General features: G+C 43.1%; 2 protein-coding genes across 5 annotated transcripts in view; one reads left to right on the forward strand and one right to left on the reverse strand.

The window, feature by feature from the left end:
- Positions 1 to 21: 21 nt before the first annotated feature.
- On the reverse strand, positions 22 to 11770 carry LOC135556075 (jupiter microtubule associated homolog 2-like). Its single transcript, XM_064988978.1, has 5 exons — positions 11596 to 11770; positions 10592 to 10740; positions 2219 to 2364; positions 2054 to 2102; positions 22 to 1813 (listed from the first exon to the last, which is right to left on the reverse strand). Exons 1-5 carry the CDS (start codon positions 11649 to 11651, stop codon positions 1575 to 1577), a joined length of 639 nt encoding a protein of 212 aa, XP_064845050.1. The 5' UTR covers positions 11652 to 11770; the 3' UTR covers positions 22 to 1574.
- Positions 11771 to 11910: 140 nt separating this feature from the next.
- Positions 11911 to 17720, forward strand: part of LOC135556076 (protein cramped-like) — a 48928-nt gene continuing 43118 nt past the window's right edge. For 2 of the 4 annotated variants that reach the window (XM_064988979.1, XM_064988982.1), the window contains exons 1-2: positions 14777 to 14918; positions 15285 to 15616. In XM_064988979.1, coding sequence (XP_064845051.1) covers positions 14869 to 14918; positions 15285 to 15616 — 382 coding nt within the window. In that variant the 5' untranslated portion in view covers positions 14777 to 14868. Of the gene's footprint in view, positions 11991 to 14776; positions 14919 to 14952; positions 15094 to 15284; positions 15617 to 17720 lie in introns of those variants that run through there. The other 2 variants (XM_064988983.1, XM_064988981.1) reach the window with 2 other exon arrangements.

Genomic DNA, 17720 nt, shown 5'->3' on the forward strand with positions numbered 1-17720 from the left:
AAATAAATACAACCTTTAGGCTGAAATTGCAAAGATTCCATTATTTAATCAATATATTGACACCACTAAGCCCTGAAAATAGACAAAATATGATAGTCTGAAAATAAGTTTTATTGCAACACAGGTTATTTTTGCTTTTCCTCTGCTGTGAACTTTGCCTGCCAGGCACTCCAACACTCAGGGGTTAAGATGACACCAGGAGACCTTGAACCGGGGTGCGTTCCAGACTGCCTACAAACCGGCCAGTTTGGGGAATTTAATGGCAAAAATAAATGTTTATTTGCACTAAGTTTATTTGCACTAAGATTTACACCAAAGTCTTAAAAGGTTTATACGTTGACGAGAAACCAGCCATACTGGTTACTGACATGCCAAAACGCTTCTCCAGGCGTTGTAAGAAATGGTACACGACAGGCAGCCTGGAACGTGGTGCGGTGTATGGGTGGCTAGGGGTTCCTTAGGGTCTCCCAAGTCCCCATCCGTATTTTGACCAGTCATTTACTATTCCAGAGTTCAATTGTGTACAGCAGACGTTTTAATTTAAAACAGAGGCCTCCGAGTGGATACAAACCTCTGATAACAGCAAGCAATGGTAACAGAGCAGGGAACAACCACAACACATTCAGTCATTTGCATGGGAGATATAAAATCATAGTGGAATTTCTTCAACAGAACAAGAACTTTGGGGCTGGGCAGTGCATCATGGGTACTGCCCATAGCCCTTTGCTTTGCATTCATTAGTTAGTCGATTTTTTTGCTTTTTTTTCCCTGAACAGGAGTTTGTTTCTGGCTGCAGAGAGAGAAACTCAAGATCGGTTTGATTATTAGTGGAGAGAAAAGGAGTGTGATGAAATGGAAAATAGAATGGGCATGATAGGGATACCTGTTACTGTTAATAAACAGAGTAAAGAGGGATTTTGATCACTTAAGGGCCTACTATGACAACCGTTTGCATGAGCAACAAACAGATCTCAATGCCGACAAAGATACACTGCTGAGTCATACTCGGAATTACAAATAGATGCCAGTGATTCTGACTAAATTAACCTTTGTAATCAACACAATAACATTTAAAGCCATGTAATACAAAAAATAACATTTACAGCAAGAAATACAACCCTTGCAATGAATCGGGAATTTTGAATGATTGGACAGGAATTTAACCTGTAAAAATGATTGAGATTATTTTCTTCCTGCTTGATAGCAACATAATCTAAATAATCTAAAATGAACAGGCGGAGGTTAGGTCAAGAATGGGTTAGGTTAGAAAGTGCAAGACATGGACGGACAGAGTGAAAAGGGAAAATGAACAGAACAGAGAATAGTGGTATGCATGGTTTGTATCCCAAATGGCTCCCTGTTTCCTATACAGTCCACTAATTTTGACCAGGGACCATAAACTTGCCCTGTCCAGGGGGTGTACTTGTACATCAAGCAGCCTCACGCTACAGAAACAAGAGATGGGCTCCTGCCCTACGTGCCGTTCTGGCTCGGACAAGGATTACTTACTTATATTGGGAATAAGGTGCCATTTGGGATGCATAAATGAATAGAAATGGGATGGAGGAGCTGGCTCAGTAGAACACCACACTAGACTTCCCTCCTGGGGGGTTAAGGACCTTGTTGTGGGAACGGGGGCGGGGGCCGAGGTGGGGCTCGTGGTCCTTCAGTGAGAGCTCACTAAGGCAGGCCTCTGGCTTCTTGGCTGAGGGAGCAGGCGCAGTCTCCACCGCTGCTTTGGTGGGAGTGGGGAGAGGGGAGGCAACGTTCTCTTCCTTCACCTCCTTGGCCGGGCTCTCCTTCGGAAGAGGAGCTGAGAACGAAAGGGAGAGAGGGATAAGAGAGAAAAAGAGAAAAAGATGAGAAACCGAGTAAGATTTACCTGGTACCAAATGGTACATAAGACTTGGTGTTGAAACCGATTAGTAATGAATAATTATGCAATTATTAAGTCATTATTATTATCTTGGTCAACAAGTCATTTCTAGTAACTGCCTGGCAGACAGCGGGCTGTAAAGTGGTAGCCAGAATCCATTATCTGTGTCAAACTCACCTGGGGGCTCAGGTATGGGCATGGGACTTTCACCCACAGAAATGTTGTCCTAGGAATAATAGGGAGAACATGTCAATATAGCCTATACATCATGCAAATTAGAAATCCATAACCATTAGTGATTTGGAATGGGAGAGACTGGGGGACAAGGATGGTCTGGATTACCTTTGGCTTGTTGGAATGGGCTTTGTCAGAGGGAGGGGCGCTCTCTAGCCCCCAGATGATGTTGCTGGTGTTGCCGCCTGGGGGTACGGGTCTCCGTTGCTCGGCTGGGGCATCTGGAGAACTAAATATCCCACTGCTTTTACCCCCTACATTGAAGAAGGACAGCGAATCAAAATGTTTGTTTTTATACATGCACCGGGAATTTGACCTGGTAAAATGTTGCTGTCAACGCCTTAGAATAGAATACAGAAAGAACAAACTAATTTACAAACTAATTTACACAAGGCATTAAAGGTGAACATTATTGAAAGCATTGAGGAAAAGACAGACAAGTCAAATCTCCACACCCCAACCACTTTTTTTGTGTTTAACATTTCTATAGAATTTTCACTTCTCAAACTTCTTATCTGACCAATTACTGGCAACATGACGACAGTACCCACTCCAACCAAATTGAACCAGGCCACAAACCTCCACACACAAAGCCCAGTCCTACTCTCATTATTCTACAGTTATGGTGAAGAGCTTGTTGCACAGCCTGGACTGACATGAGGCATTACATTTCACAGTTAGATAACATTTCAATATCTGGGCGTGTGCCGTCATAATTCCTTCTAGAACATTCTACAAGAGGCAGAAGGGCTGAAAACTGTAAGACAAACTGTAAGACAAACCAGCTCGATGTGCAGAGAGACAATAGAAACTCATGATAACATATTTTTAACCATCTGACCTTTGGCCTCAATATAGACATATTGATCCAGTCATGTGATGTCACTAGATTACATGTGGCCCAAACTTCATTTAACTAATGAAAATCTTAGTCACCATTAGGAAAATTTGGCTGCAGAGGTTTTAATTTATCGGACATCCATATGCATCGTGTGTGTACCGCATTAGGGCGTCCACCTACAGTACCCAAAATCCCATTTAGATTGTAATTAATCTTAACAATAGAAATTAGCATGTACATTTGTAATAAAAAAATTGACATTCTTATACCAACATCAATGTTTTGCTTTTCAGTAAAACATGTGCCCGTTGCGTCTTCATCCCTGCTATAAATCATAAATGGAACAGTTGAAAAAAGAAAACATTTAGTCTAGAAGAACAAGTCACCTCCATAGTAATAAAAATTCAAAATATAATATCAGTATAATATACATTGAACACAAATATAAAGTTTTAAAGCTTTGACTGAGTTATAGTTCATTAACACAGCAAAACAAGAAGCTCTTTTTCAGGACCCTGTCTTTCAAAGATAAAAATAAAAAAAACAGTAAAAAATAAAATAAAACTTCACAGATATTGTAAAGGGTTTAAACACTGTTTCCCATGCTTGTTCAATGAACCATAAACAATTACTGAACGTGCACCTGTGGAACGGTGGTTAATAACACACAAACAGCTTACGGTAGGCAATTAAGGTCACAGTTATGAGAACTTAAGACACTAGAGCCATTTCTACTGACTCTGAAAACCACCAAAAGAAAGATGCCTAGGGTCCCTGTTCGTGAACGTGCCTTAGGCATGTTGCAAGGAGGCATGAGGACTGCAGATGTGGCCAGGGCAATAAATTGCCATGTCCGTACTGTGAGATGCCTAAGACCGCGCTACAGGGAGACAGGACAGACAGCTGATTGTCCTCGCAGTGGCAGACCACGTGTAACAACACCTGCACAGGATCGGTACAGCTGAACACCACACCTGCGGGACAGGTACAGGATGGCAACAACTGCCGAAATTACACCAGGAATGCACAATCCCTCCATCAGTGCTCAGACTGTCCGCAATAGGCCGAGAGAGGCTGGACTGAGGGCTTGTAGGCCTGTTGTAAGGCAGGTCCTCACCAGACATCACCGGCAACAACATTGCCTATGGGCATAAAGCCACCGTCGCTGGACCAGACAGGACTGGCAAAAAGTGCTCTTCACTGACGAGTGGCGATTAAGTCTCACCAGGGGTGATGGTCAGATTAGCTTTAATCGTCGAAGGAATGAGCGTTACAACGAGGCCTGTACTCTGAAGCGGGATCGATTTGGAGGGAGGCCCAAATCTATGTATTTCACAAGACTGGGAATACAGATATCGGTTGGTCACAGAGTCAGCCAAAAAATTTTTTTTTTAAAGGTAGGGGAATGGATCAAAAATACCAATCACATTTATTTATAAAAGCCGTTTTTACATCAGCTGATGTCAAAGTGCGATACAGAAACCCAACCTAAAACCCGAAACAGCAAGCAATGCAGATGTAGAAGCACAATGGCTAGGAACACATCCCAAGAAAGGCAGGAACCTAGGAAGAAACCTGGAGAGGAATCAGGCTCTGAGGGGTGGCCAGTCCAGTTTCTGGCTGTGCCAGGTGGATAATTATAACATGGCCAAGATGTTCAAACTTTCACAGATGACCAGCAGGGTCAAATAATAATAATCAGTGGTTGTAGAGGGTGCAGCAGGTCAGCACCTCAGGAGTAAATGTCAGTTGGCTTTCAAAGCCAATCATTCAGAGTTAGAGACAGCAGGTGCGGTAGGTAGAGAGAGAGTCGAAAACAACAGGTTAGCACGTCTGGTGAACAGGTCAGGGTTCCATAGCCGCAGGCAGAACAGTTGAAACTGGAGCAGCAGCACGACCAGGTGGACTGGGGACAGCAAGGGGTTATCAGGCCAGGTAGTCCTGAGGCATGGTCCTAGGGCTCAGGTCGTCCAAAAGAAGAGAACGAGAGAAAATTAGAGGGAGCACACTTAAATTCACACAGGACACCGGATAAGACAGGAGAAATATTCCAGAAATAACAGACTGACCCTAGCCCCCAATACAAACTATTGCAGCATAATTACTGGAAGCTGAGACAGGAGGGGTCGGGAGACACCGTGGCTCCGTACGACTATACCCCTGGATAGGGCCAACCAGGCAGGATATGACCCCACCCACTTTGCCAAAGCACAGCACCCGCACCACTAGAGGGATATCTTCAACCACCAACGTACTACCCCGAGACAAGGCCAAGTATAGCCCACGAACTCAAGGGGACAGGAAGATCACGTCAGAGACTCAACCCACTCAAGTGATGCACCCCTCCTAGGGACAGAATGGAACAGCACCAGTAAGGCAGTGACTCAGCCCGCATAATAGGGTTAGAGGCAGAGAATGCCAGTGGAGATAGGGGAACGTGGGGAAGTCCCCTCAAAGTTGGGGAAGTCCCCTCAAAGTTGACATCAGCAGCGCAAACGACTACATAAAAATGCGGTCTGCCATTTGCCTGATACAGTTGAAACCGGGATTATTCAGTGAAGAGCACACTTCTCCAGCATGCCAGTGGCTATCAAAGGTTAGCATTTGCCCACTGAAATAAGTTACAACACCAAACTGCATACCAGGTCAAGACCCTGGTGAGGACCACGAGCACACAGATGAGCTTCCCTGAGATGGTTTCCATTTGTGCAGAAACGCTGCATTTGTGCAAACCCACAGTTTCATCAGCTGTCCAGGGGCTGGTGCCAGACGATCCTGCAGGCGAGGAAGCCGGATGTGGAGGTCCTGGGCTGGCGTGGTTACACGTTGTCTGCGGTTGAGAGGCCGGCTGGACGCACTGCCAAATTCTCTAAAACGACATTGGAGTCAGTTTATGGTAGGAAAATGATTAAATTCTCTGGCAACAGCTCTGGTGGTCATTCCTGCGGTCAGCATGCCAATTGCACGCTACCTCAAAACATTGTGACAAAAATCCAGAAAATCACATTGTAGGATTTTTAATTACTTTATTTGCAAATTATGGTGGAAAATAAGTATTTGGTCACCTACAAAAAAAGCAAGATTTCTGGCTCTCACAGACCTGTAACAACTTCTTTAACCTCTTGAATTTCCCCATCCCGGATCCGGGATTGTGACTAAGCCTCAGGCTCATTAGCATAACGCAACGTTAACGATTTCTGAAAATCGCAAATAAAATTAAAATAATGCGTTTGCTCTCAAGCTTAGCCTTTTCTTAACAACACTGTCATCTCAGATTTTCAAAATATGCTTTTGAACCATAGAAATTGACTAATTTGTGTAAGAGTATGCAAAGCTAGCATAGCATTTTGTGTAGCATGTAGCACGCAACATTTTCACAAAAGCCAGATAACCAAATAAATAAAATCATTTACCTTTGAAGAGCTTCTGATGTTTTCAATGAGGAGACTCCCAGCCACATACCAAATGCGCAGTGTTTCCTGAAAGCGTCTGTGTGTAGGAGAAATCGTTCCGTTTTCTACATTGCGCCTGGCTACCGAAACGAACCGAAAATGCAGTCACCTACAACGTGAAACTTTTTCCGGATTAACTACATAATATCGACCGAAACATGGCAAACGTTGTTTGGAATCAATCCTCAAGGTGTTTTTTCACATATCTCTTCATTGACATGCAGTTCGTGGAAGCTTGCTTCTCTCTCTGTGCCCCATGGAAAAATACTGGCAGGTGACTTTTGCGCACCAATTTCGGCGCAGGACACCGGGCGGACACGTGGTAAATGTGGTCTCTTATGGTCAATCTTCCAACGATCTGCCTACAAATACGTCACAATGCTGCAGACACCTTGGGGAAACGACAGAAAGGGCAGACTCATTCCTCTTGCGTTCACAGCCATATAAGGAGATCATGAAAGACAGAGCCTCAAAAATCCTTGTCATTTCCTGGATGCCAAGTCATCTTGGTTTTGCCTGAAGCTCACGTTAAAGGGCACGCACAGAGAAGATATTTGTATTTCTGGACACGTCAGAGTGTTTTCTTTCGAACAGTAGCAATTATATGCATAGTCGAGCATCTTTTTGTGACAAAATATCTTGTTTAAAACGGGAACGTTTTTCTTCCAAAAATGAAATAGCGCCACCATAAGTGTAAGAGGTTAAGAGGCTCCTCTGTCCTCCACTCGTTACCTGTATTAATGGCACCCGTGTGAACTTATCAGTATAAAAGACACCTGTCCACAACCTCAAACAGTCACACTCCAAACTCCACTATGGCCAAGACCAAAGAGCTGTCAAAGGACACCAGAAACAAAATTGTAGACCTGCACCAGGCTGGGAAGACTGAATCTGCAATAGGTAAGCAGCTTCGTTTGAAGAAATCAACTGTGGGAGAGAAGGAAATGGAAGACATACAAGACCACTGATAATCTCCCTCGATCTGGGGCTCCATGCAAGATCTCATCCCATGGGGTCAAAATGACCACAAGAACGGTGAGCAAAAATCCCAGAACCACACAGGGGGACCTAGTGAATGACCTGCAGAGAGCTGGGACCAAAGTAACAAAGCCTATCATCAGCAAGGGCATTGAAGATGAAACGTGGCTGGGTCTTTCAGCATGACAATGATCCCAAACACACCGCCCGGGCAACGAAGTAGTGGCTTCGTAAGAAGCATTTCAAGGTCCTGGAGTGGCCTAGCCAGTCTCCAGATCTCAAAGCCTTATAAAATCTTTGGAGGGAGTTGAAAGTCCGTGTTGCCCAGCAACTGCCCCAAAACATCACTGCTCTAGAGGAGATCTGCATGGAGGAATGGGCTAATGGGTTATTGACCAAATACTTATTTTCCACACTTTCCATTTTCCACTCTTTGGCCTGAATGCCAAGCGTCACGTCTGGAAGAAAGGTGGAACCATCCCAACTGTGAAGCATGGTGGTGGCAGCATCATGATGTGGGGAAGTTTTTCAGCAGCAGTGACTGAGACTAGTCAGGATCGAGGCAAAGGTGAACTGAGCAAAATACAGAGATCCTTGATGAAAACCTGCTCCAGATCTCTCAGGACCTCAGACTGGTGTCAAGTTTCACATTCCAACAGAACAACAACCCTAAACACATAGCCAGGGCAACGCAGGAGTGGATTCGGGACAGGTTTCTAAATATCCTTGAGTGGCCCAGCCAGAGCCTGCACTTGAACCTGATCGAACATCTCTGGCGAGAGCTGAAAACAGGGTGCAGCAACGCTCCCCATCCAACCTAACAGAGCTTGAGAGGATCGGCAGAGAATGGGAGAGACCCCCCAAATACAGGTGTGCATCATACCCGAAGAAGACTAGTTGCTGTAATCACTGCCAGAGTCGCTTTAACAAAGTACTGAGTAAAGGTTCTGAATAATTATGTAAATGTGGTATTTCCACTTTCTTATTGTTAACAAACATTTCTCAAGCTCAGTTTTTTTGCCTTTGTCATTATGGGGTATTGTGTGTAGAATGATGAGGGGGGAAAACACAATTTACCCAATTTTAGAATAAGGATGTAACGTAACAAAATGTGGAAAAAGTCTAGGGGTCTGAATACTTCCCGAAAGCACTGTACGTGGTTAAGTCTGTTTCCACTATAGGCAATTGACTGCCTAGTGATTGCAACTGATGTGAATAGTTGGAAACGATGTTTGATTTCCAAGTGCTGCTAAATTGAATTGCACCAATTGCGCATGATACACATCATTAGTCTAGTCAATCAATTTCAAATCTTTACACTATGTGACACAGGGACAGTATATCTTGCCTATGGTGGCAGCAGGACTGATAGGGCTAGGCCTAAAAAACACAATTTGCATCTAATTTACTAGTGTTTCGGCAGACCTTGGCCTGCTCAAAGTTAGCCGTTGCTGTGGGAAGTCAAATTGTTCAACTCCTTGGAGGAGCTTGCGATGTGCATCAGCCTCGTTACTTTGTCCTCAAGAAGGTGTGATCTTGAATTCGTCTATACTCTGTTTTGGAGAAAGAATCCCCTCTCGGTAGTAACACTGGAAACAGGGATTATCAGCATGGTTTCCAGTGGATTTACAAAAAATTCCAGACAATTTGGCCAGCAACCAATTAATTTATCGGCTTGTCACTTTTTTTGTGCCAAAAGACAGCATTTACCGGCTAACGGAAAGCCTGGCCAGGGTGTAATCCTACACTGGACTCAACAATGAAGAGGCTGGGCTGTGTCTCTTGAGCACTCAGTTATTTCACTGCATGGAACGACAACGGCCTACTACTGATTGTTACTATGCTAGAATAGAAGCTTAAAGTTCCTCTGCATACACATCACTGACAATCTGAAATGGGCCACACAGACAGAGTATGGTGAAAAAGGCACAATAGCGCCACTTCAACCTCAGGAGGCTGAAGAAATTTGGCTTGTCACCCAAAACCCTAACAAACTTTTACAGATGAACAATTGAGAGCATCCTGTCGGGCTGTATCACCGCCTGGTACAGCAACTGCAACTGCAACGCCCACAACCGCAAGGCTCTCCAGAGGGTGGTGCGTTCTGCCCGATGCATTACCAGGGGAAAACTACCCACCCTCCAGGACCCGATGTCACAGGAAGGGCAAAAAGATCAAGGATAACAACCAGCCGAGCCACTACATGTTCACCCCGCTATCATCCAGAAGGCGAGGTCAGTCTAGGTGCAACGCTGGGACCGAGAGACTGATAAAACAGCTTCCATCTCAAGGCCACCAGACTGTTAAAAAGCGATCACTAGCACGTTAGAGGTTACTGCCCTATCTACAAAGACTTGAAATCACTAGTCACTTTAATAATGTTTACATCAATTTGCTTTACTCATCTCATATGTATATACTCTATTCTAATGTATTTTAGTCAATGCAACTGACATTGCGCGTCCTAATATTTATATATTCCTTAATTCCATTATTTTACTTTTAGGTTGTGCGTATTGTGTTTTGTTGTGAATAGTTAGATATTACTGCACTGTTGGAGCTAGAAACACAAGCATTTCGCTACACCAGCAATAACATCTGATAAACATGTGTATGTGACAAAATAAATTTGATTTGGCTGGTTGAGTCTTGTGACACTTTAGTCACCAGATAAAATAAGTGACCCGTTGCCCTTATCAAACACACACACTGCAGCATGTCAACACAATCCAAACATGATTTGGGGAAGAAATGGTGAGTAAGTTAACACTTATCAATGGCTCATTTTTTAACCTTAAATGCTAACGTAGCACCTTAGTGGCAGTTTTCACACCACGTAGACCTGAAAAGGCTCTGACAGCTCCAGAACCAGGGAGGGCAGCCGTTGCCTGTCTGACTGCCCAGTCAGGGGCCCTCTCACCTTGTACGAAGACATAGGAAGCATATTCCCTTTCCACAACGACTTGAACTTTCCTGGCTCTGATATTTTCCTTTCACAGTCCTTTCTATCATAGTTCCAACATTCTTTCATAGTTCCAGCATCTATGGTGGATGCGTAACCTTTATTCTGTATTAAGGACTAAAAGAACACAGACTGACACCCAATGTTTGGATGCATAACCAGGCCAGAGCAAAAAAGCTTTGATCAAGTCAGCCCAGTAGTGTGAAAAGGGAATTTGTACGCCCAGTAAAGGTCCTTCTCTCTCTCACCTGGGGGGTTGGTTCGCCTGATGACACCCTGGGGCTCTGGTGGGGCGAAAAGGTTGGAGGCCATCTTGTGGGGCCGTCTCGAAGCAGCTGCTTCTCCCTCATAGCCACCGAACAGGTCGCTGGAGACACCTCCGGGGGGACGCAGGACTCTGAAAAGGAAGCATCAGAATCATGTTGGTTCACGTAGTGGTTCCCAACCTTTTTTGGTTACTGTACCACCAAATTATTTTTTTTCTGCCTGGAGTATTCCTGGAGTACCCCCTCATGTGCTTTACCAGCAGGCCTATGGTCTCATGAGTCTTCAAGTACACCCCGTGGATAGGCAAAACACACTGTGGCTTCCTTGTACCCCTGGTTGGGAACCACTGATGTAGAATATATAGCCTGTAGGCCAAACTCTGTCAGCATTCATCATACACAAAGGCAGGCAGTGCCTGGGATAATATGATTAGAGAATGTTCCATAATGAAAACGTGTATATAGCAAAATCTAGGAATATGCAGCATGCACAACTTCTTATAAAAAGACAGGCCACAAATGGTGGCTGTGGCCACATTAGCCGGGTTAGACAACCATAGTTGACCGCGCAAAAAAAGTTTAATATGCCCAATTACCATTACTTTTTAGAAATAGGTTGTTTTAAACGGGGTGTGGGTGACTGTGTCTGTTTGGAAAATGCAATGAGTGTCATATCGCTGGCTACACCGTAAAAAATAAAACACGAGCTTCCATTTCCGCAGCGCACCCCCTCAGAAAAACCCCAAAGCCCATATAAACTACCTAGCTGTTACCAAACGAAAAGTTTACTACTGACAAAACGGAATAAACATTTTACCACTAAAAAGTCTTATAACTAGTTAACGTTAGTATCACCAAAGTGCCATCTAGCTAGCTAACTGCTTACAGGCCAATGAGCATAAGGGGTAGCTTTCAGGAACATAGCCAGCTAGTTGCTTGAATTTTGCCTGCTGCAAATAAAACCTGTGGATGCAATTTCGTGTTACCTTGAACTTGGCTTTGCGCCATTATCGAGTCCTGAAAACATGTTCGTCGAAGTCATTATGATGACTGTCTTCGTGAGAGAGGAAATTAATGTCGTAGCTAGCTCAATCTTTTAAAAAGTTTTGTTGGTTGGTTGCGTGTTGCCCTTCCGAAACCGGGAAAAGCCCCGCCCACTCGATAGGACGAACCAGCAATGGGAAGAGCCTCAATGGTCAAAAGCGTTATCAGTCGAAAGGTGTGACTAATTTCATTGGTTAAGATGAACGTCCTCTTTCCATTGTGATTTGGCTTTCCGTCTGTCTGTCATATTGGGGGCAGGCGGTTTCGTCGCCCGGACTTTGAGCGGTATTTCCATAACTGGAAAATGAACTAACATTTTAACTTGAAACGGTTCCAGGTAATGTAGCAGTATTTCATGGTAGTAAAGTTAAAATAGTGGGAACTTTTGCGAGTGTAAGGTTTACTGTTCATTTTTTGCTTATTTCACTTTTGTTTTATCTCTTCCATTTGCTAAGGTAAACCTGCGTTTCCCATGCCAATAACGCCCCTTGTTTTGAATTGAGTACATTGGTGGCGCGTGTGATGTTGGTTCTAGGCGGGGAACATACCATAGAAATCGATCTAAACTAAATTAGAATTATATGTCCCATTGCTATACCTAACTTTGCAGATGAAGGGGTTCGATTAATCTCATCCGGGCGCCCGTGTCGGCGTGTTTTTGGTACTGGCTAAAAGTTGATTGCAATTCGTTTTGGAACCGGGCTGCCTCCAGGGATTGAGCCAACAAGTTCCGGGCTCTGGACGGCGAGTCGGCTCAAAACAAAAATTACATAATTAAACACAGTAGCTCTTTAAAACAACAAAACATTTCAGTGAGCCCATTGACATTTATGTCTGGAAGATCTTCCATGGTCATCCACAGAGCAGAGGCAGGTGGAAGTCCACCAGGTCACATCCTGTGTCCAATCCATGCGCATCATCCTCACCCACTAGGTCCACGTCTCTTCTGACTGAGGCCCAGATAAAGGGTTGGTCAGGGGGGAAACAAATCAGAAACCAGGACACCTCTTGCCGGCAGTGTAGCCTGGTGGTTAGAGCGTTGGACTAGTAACCTGAAGGTTGCGAGTTCAAACCCCCGAGCTGACAAGGTACAAATCTGTCGTTCTGAACAGGCAGTTAACCCACTGTTCCTAGGCCGTCATTGAAAATAAGAATTTGTTCTTAACTGACTGGTAAATTGGTAAATCCTCCGAAATACACACCTGGGTGAAGCCATACAGCCACTAGTTTAGGGCGCTTGAAGCTCACTAGTTAGCTGAAATAGCCCTTGAAATAAACCATTGTCGGGAAAATTTTGTGATCCTCTGCCCTTATTCAACAGTCTTACAGGCCTCTGCCATCTCGTTGTTTCAAATAAAAACACAAACAGCTACAGTAGCTAACTAGCTAAACAGCTAGCTTCTCAGTTCAGTTAGTAAAATAACTGACTTGACAGTCTTGCACTGCTGTGGATCAATATATATAAAATCAAAACTTAATTAGCTAACAAAATAAAAGTTGATTTAAAAAGAGTGACACCTAAAACTATTCAATTATATATTATATATTTAGAGCTTTCTGCCTGGGCGACCTCCACGGCAACCACGGATTCTAGGTTTTCCAATGCGAAAGTGATTGATTTTTCTAAAAACAATCTGCCTTCCCAATGGAAACGAGATAGAAAATTCAAACGTTTATTTTAGGATTTTTTTTTATATTTCGACGAAGCACCATGCTGCATTGTTGTCAAAATGTTCGATTTGTGAGGGCACTCCTCCTTGCTTTCGCCCGATGACGTCACAGATTTTGGCAGGGCCAATGTAAAATGACTCCCCGCGCACCCAATAACGTAAGTTGATTGAGATATCCAATTGGTTTATTTGCATCCTCTTTTATCATCAACAATTGGAGCTCTTGGGTGTCAATCATATGTCATTCTCCCTCAACTGACTAATCAGGAGATTTGTTTTTGAGTTGGAGTGGGCGTGCCTGTGCACGAGAGGGCTGTCAATCGGAGTTGGTTTAGTTTGCACGTTTCCTCATGAAGTCGTGAACACAAAAGTCAAGACAAGGTAATTTTGTGAATTGCTTAATCTTTGTCTCACTGCAACTGAATGCAATACTGTGCATAATTTCGTGTGAATTTGTGCTTCAGACTATTCCTTTGCTATCAAGTATCATTAGTTGACTAGGTTTTGGCCGCACATCACCAAAGTTAATTTAGCTAGTAACGTTAGCTAGTAGCTAGCACCAGTGTAACGTTAGTTGCTTTTTGAAGTGTGTATCCCGCTCCTAAAATGTACCTATAGAAATGACACGGGTTACGAGTGGAAAGATAACAGCTGATTTTGTCTACGGATCTATCAGCTGAGGTGAGGATAGCAACCACAGAATAAAGCAATCATTTAAACAAACGATAGATTATTCAATTAGCTACTCATATTTCTGCAGTAAAAAATATTATTTTGTAAATTTGTTTGAGTTTGAAAAGAGTTCTCATTAGGTTGGACAATCATGATTTAGAGAACCCATACATCTGACACAGTAATGTGTCTTGTTTCCCTGCATGGGAATGAATTTCAAAGAATTTAGGGTGCATGTTTGAGACGTGACAGTTGTTTAAAGTTGTAGCTACAGTAGTAATGTTTCTTTACTCAATATTTGAAGACGTCTAAAGAGATGAAACACCTGTATCAGTGCATGTTAGAAGTAAATATGTATCTTGCAACTTAAGTTAAATGCAGTGTCTGCTCTATGTATATATGGATTAGATATTGTTGTAGTTGAACACTCAATATTCTATTGGTTCGAGTGCTTGTGGTATCCGCTGTTGCTTTCTAAAGCTGAGTTCATATCAGAAGCAACTTTTTATGCAGTCAAACATCAATGTTGAAAACAACAATTCTGGAGATGAGGGGGTGAAGCAAAATTGAGACTGCGAGCATTCTGTGCTCTTTTGTGGCTGTAGTAAACTAAAACCTGCTAGTTTTATTCAGATTATTTATTTTGAGCGTTTGAAGCATGTTATATAGTTAAATGTTTGGTCAAATATTTCAGCTCGTCTACGGCAATAAATTGAGAGTAAGAGTGTGGCACTCGGATAGTGAACAGTTGAGCTGCACAGAGTTAAATTCAGTCACAGCTTGAGCGAGGTGAAGATAGTCGCGGCTAGACCCTGTTCATGCTTTGAATATGCCCAATTTTATATACTGTTGCATACCAAAACCGTCGGGTCGATGGTGAAAAGAAAGAAGACATCGTCTGCTGTCGAAGAGCATGAAAATGGGTAACCTTGTCTGATAAAGAAGCACTTTAAATAGAGGTCGATTGTATAGGAAGGTTTTACGTTGACGTTTCAGCGGGCGCTAAACTCAGGAGCGCTCGTATTTGAATTTCGGATAAAAATAAACCCATGTAAACTGTTAGAAGTTTAAGATGACTAACAAAAACACACGAACAAGGTATAGTAATATTTTGGCTTTCAAAATGTAAATGAAAACATGCAGACAATGTTCGTGTGTCGATTGGACTGAGGGGATTTGAAACCAGCAGCGGCGGCCATGTTGAGAGAACGAACGTCGTCTTTTTAAAGTTGATTTGCATTGTGATGTCTTTTAAATGTCAAACATTTGTATTAACTGTGTTTTGCCAGGATGACAGTTGGGCTTAAAGACTGTGTCGATGACACGAATAATTCGGGCAGAAAGCTTGACGGTTGTGACGAGGAGAGCGGAGATCAGGGGAGCGATGAGCGAAGTACAAAGAGAGACGGAATGGAAATCCATACTCTATCAACTACGGGCTGCACCAGTTCAGCACCGGTTATTACCACCTCCGTATCGAACCAACAGCCCCGGTCCTCGACAGCACGGAGTCACGACCAGCATCATTTTCTGAGATCCAGCGTTCGACCCCCGAGCAAACGAATCCGGAAGGATTCCATCGCCCCAACTATCAATGGTCACAACGGGGCGAAATCGAAAGGTATGCTGTGAAAGTGTTTGTGCCCGGGGTCACCTGTTTTATGTGTTATAGGAGTACCCCATCCCTCTTCTCCCCGTTTGTAGTTGGCAAAAGTAGCTAGGTCCATCTATTGGTGATGGTCAGTGTTTTGAATGCAGGATATTGCGTTTATGCTACCCCTATCTATACAAAAGGGACACTTTAATTGTTTAGAGGCAGGAGCCTGGAAACCACTTAATTGCATTCAAGTTGTGAGGCCTTCCCATATTATTGCTTATGAGAGGGAGACGGATGTAGGATGTCAGCATTTTAATTAATATTTTATTGAATCCCCATTTTGTGGTATTGCAATACTACTCAACATAATATTTTTTAGAAGCAGTGCTCACTCTGTTGTTGAGGATTGGGTTGTGTGTCTGTCTCTCCTGACTTGCACATTGAGGTGGTGGCCAGTGTTGCTCCAAGCCAGCCTCACATGTTTTTGGAACTTCGCTCCACTCCTCATTGCAGGCCTTATGATGTTGTGACACGCTGGCCTCAGTCTGACTGTTTGTGCTAAAACGGGCATTCTAACCAGTTCTTTTTACTTTTAAAGCTATTGGTCTCGATCTCCTCTGTTGCTATAGGCGTAGGGACTAGAGGTCGGCCGATTTAATCGGCATGGCAGTTTTCGTAACAGTCGGTAATCTGCATTTTTGGACGCTGATTATGACCGATTACATTGCACTCCACGAGGAGACTGCGTGGCATGCTGACCACCTGTTACGCAAGTGCAGCAAGTTGCTAGCTAGCATTTAACTTATATATATATATAAAAAAAGCAATCTTAACATAATCACTAGTTAACTACACATGGTTTATGATATTACTAGCTTGTCCTGCATTGCAAATAATCAATGGGGTGCCTGTGTAACAGTATAACTTTAGACCGTCCCCTCGCCCATACCCGGGCGCAAACCAGGGACCCTCTGCACACATCAACAACAGTCACCCACGAAGCATCGTTACCCATCGCTCCACAAAAGCTACGGCCCTTGCAGAGCAAGGGGAACCACTACTTCAAGGTCTGAGCAAGTGACGTCACCGATTGAAATGCTATTTAGCGCGCACCACCGCTAACTAGCTAGCCGTTTCACATCCGTTACACCTGTTAATTTATTATCGAATCACAACCTACTTCAACTTCGCCAAAACGGGTGATTTAACAAAAGCGCATTGTCGAAAAAAGCACTGTCGTTGCACAAATGTACCTAACCATAAAGATCAATGTCTTTCTTAAAATCAATACACAGAATTATATATTGTTTTAACCTGCATATTTAGTTAAAAGAAATTCATGTTAGGGGGCAATGATAATGAGCGAAGTCGTCACTTGTCTTTCGTTCAGTGCAAGCAGAGTCGGTATACGCAGCTGTTTGGGCTGCCTGGCTTGTTGCGAACTGTGTGAAGACCATTTCTTCCAAACAAAGACTAATTCATTTGCCTGAATTTTACATAATTATGACATAACGTTTAAGGTTGTGCAATATTTAGACAAAGGGTTGCCACCCATTCTTTAAAATACGGAACGGTTCTGTATTTCACGTTTTGTTTTTGAAAGGACAGTTAACGGATTTGACCATATTAATGACCCTATGGCTTGTATTTCTGTGTGTGTATATTATAATTAAGTCTATGATTTGATAGAGCAGTCTGACTGAGCAGTGGTAGGCAGCAGCAGGCTCGTAAGCATGAATTGAAACCGCACTTTCCTGCATTTGCCAGCAGCTCTTCGCAATGCTTGAAGCACAGCGCTGTTTATGACTTCAAGCCTATCAACAATATCTATAGTGCCGATAAGAACATCCAATAGTCAAAGGTGTATGAAACACAAATGGTAGAGAGATATAAGTACCATAATAACTACAACTTAAAACTTCTTAACTGGGAATATTGAAGACTCATGCTAAAAGGAACCACCAGCTTTCATATGTTCTGAGCAAGGAACTTAAACGTTAGCTTTTTTACATGGCACATATTGCACTTTTGCTGTCTTCTCAAACACTGTTTTTGCATAATTTAAACATGTTTCATTATTTATGAGACTAAATTGATTTTTATTTATGTATTATATTAAGTTAAAATA

The sequence above is a fragment of the Oncorhynchus masou genome, chromosome 15 (genome assembly GCF_036934945.1).
Source record: "Oncorhynchus masou masou isolate Uvic2021 chromosome 15, UVic_Omas_1.1, whole genome shotgun sequence".
Classification (NCBI taxonomy): domain Eukaryota; kingdom Metazoa; phylum Chordata; class Actinopteri; order Salmoniformes; family Salmonidae; genus Oncorhynchus; species Oncorhynchus masou.

Excerpts from the sequence above, each read along its gene's own strand:
- LOC135556075 (XM_064988978.1), bottom strand. The coding sequence starts at position 11,651 with ATGACTTCGACGAACATGTTTTCAGGACTCGATAATGGCGCAAAGCCA. Across the intron at positions 2,365-10,591 it reads CAGGCGAACCAACCCCCCAG|GGGGTAAAAGCAGTGGGATA; the intron begins GTGAGAGAGAGA and ends TCTTCAATGTAG. Across the intron at positions 2,103-2,218 it reads CCCATTCCAACAAGCCAAAG|GACAACATTTCTGTGGGTGA; the intron begins GTAATCCAGACC and ends TATTATTCCTAG.